The sequence below is a fragment of the Myotis brandtii genome, unplaced genomic scaffold (assembly GCF_000412655.1).
Source record: "Myotis brandtii unplaced genomic scaffold, ASM41265v1 scaffold600, whole genome shotgun sequence".
Classification (NCBI taxonomy): Eukaryota; Metazoa; Chordata; class Mammalia; order Chiroptera; family Vespertilionidae; genus Myotis; species Myotis brandtii.
Genome location: NW_005370273.1, coordinates 220,699 through 221,210, shown reverse-complemented (window position 1 = coordinate 221,210; position 512 = coordinate 220,699). Strand labels below are relative to the sequence as shown.

The following is a 512-nucleotide window of genomic DNA, read 5'->3' as shown; positions in this document are numbered from 1 at the left end:
CCACACTGCGCCTCCTCTGAGCCTCGGTATGCTGTTATTTTTCCTTCTAGTTGAAGAGTCTCTCCTCAGCCAGCCTTCCTGTGGTTCTGGGTGATGTCTGTTCCGTCTTTTGGTTGTGTTTTTGAAGTGGTTGTTTGCGGCAGCAGTCTCCGGTGTTTACCTATGCCGCCATCTTGGTCTCTCTAGCCACTCATTTTTTACTTGATCTTTATATTTTTGAAAATGGTGTTTTCCTGTGTAATTCTTAAAAGAATTTAAAGTCTTACTATTTTTTCTGCAAATTTCATTAATGTTGACTAAAGTGTATGTACCATGTTGTATTTTTTTTTTTCTAGTGGATCAACAACCTGGAGGTTGATGCCAGATATAATTCATGGCCTTCTAGTCTACAAGAGTTGCTCGACCCACCCTTTCCTGGTGTTATCCGGCAGATCAGGAAAAACTTACATAACATGGTAGGTAAAAAAAAATTTTTTTTAATTAAATTTTTATTGTTCAGATTATTACAGTTG

General features: G+C 37.9%; 1 protein-coding gene across 4 annotated transcripts in view; it reads left to right on the top strand.

Annotated features, from left to right (window-relative positions):
- Positions 1-512, top strand: part of UGGT1 (UDP-glucose glycoprotein glucosyltransferase 1) — a 184,855-nt gene that overhangs the window by 64,694 nt on the left and 119,649 nt on the right. For all 4 annotated transcript variants that reach the window (XM_014550394.1, XM_014550395.1, XM_014550393.1 and 1 more), the window contains exon 14: positions 336-455. In XM_014550394.1, the coding sequence (XP_014405880.1) occupies positions 336-455 (120 nt within the window). The remainder of the gene's footprint in view (positions 1-335; positions 456-512) is intronic.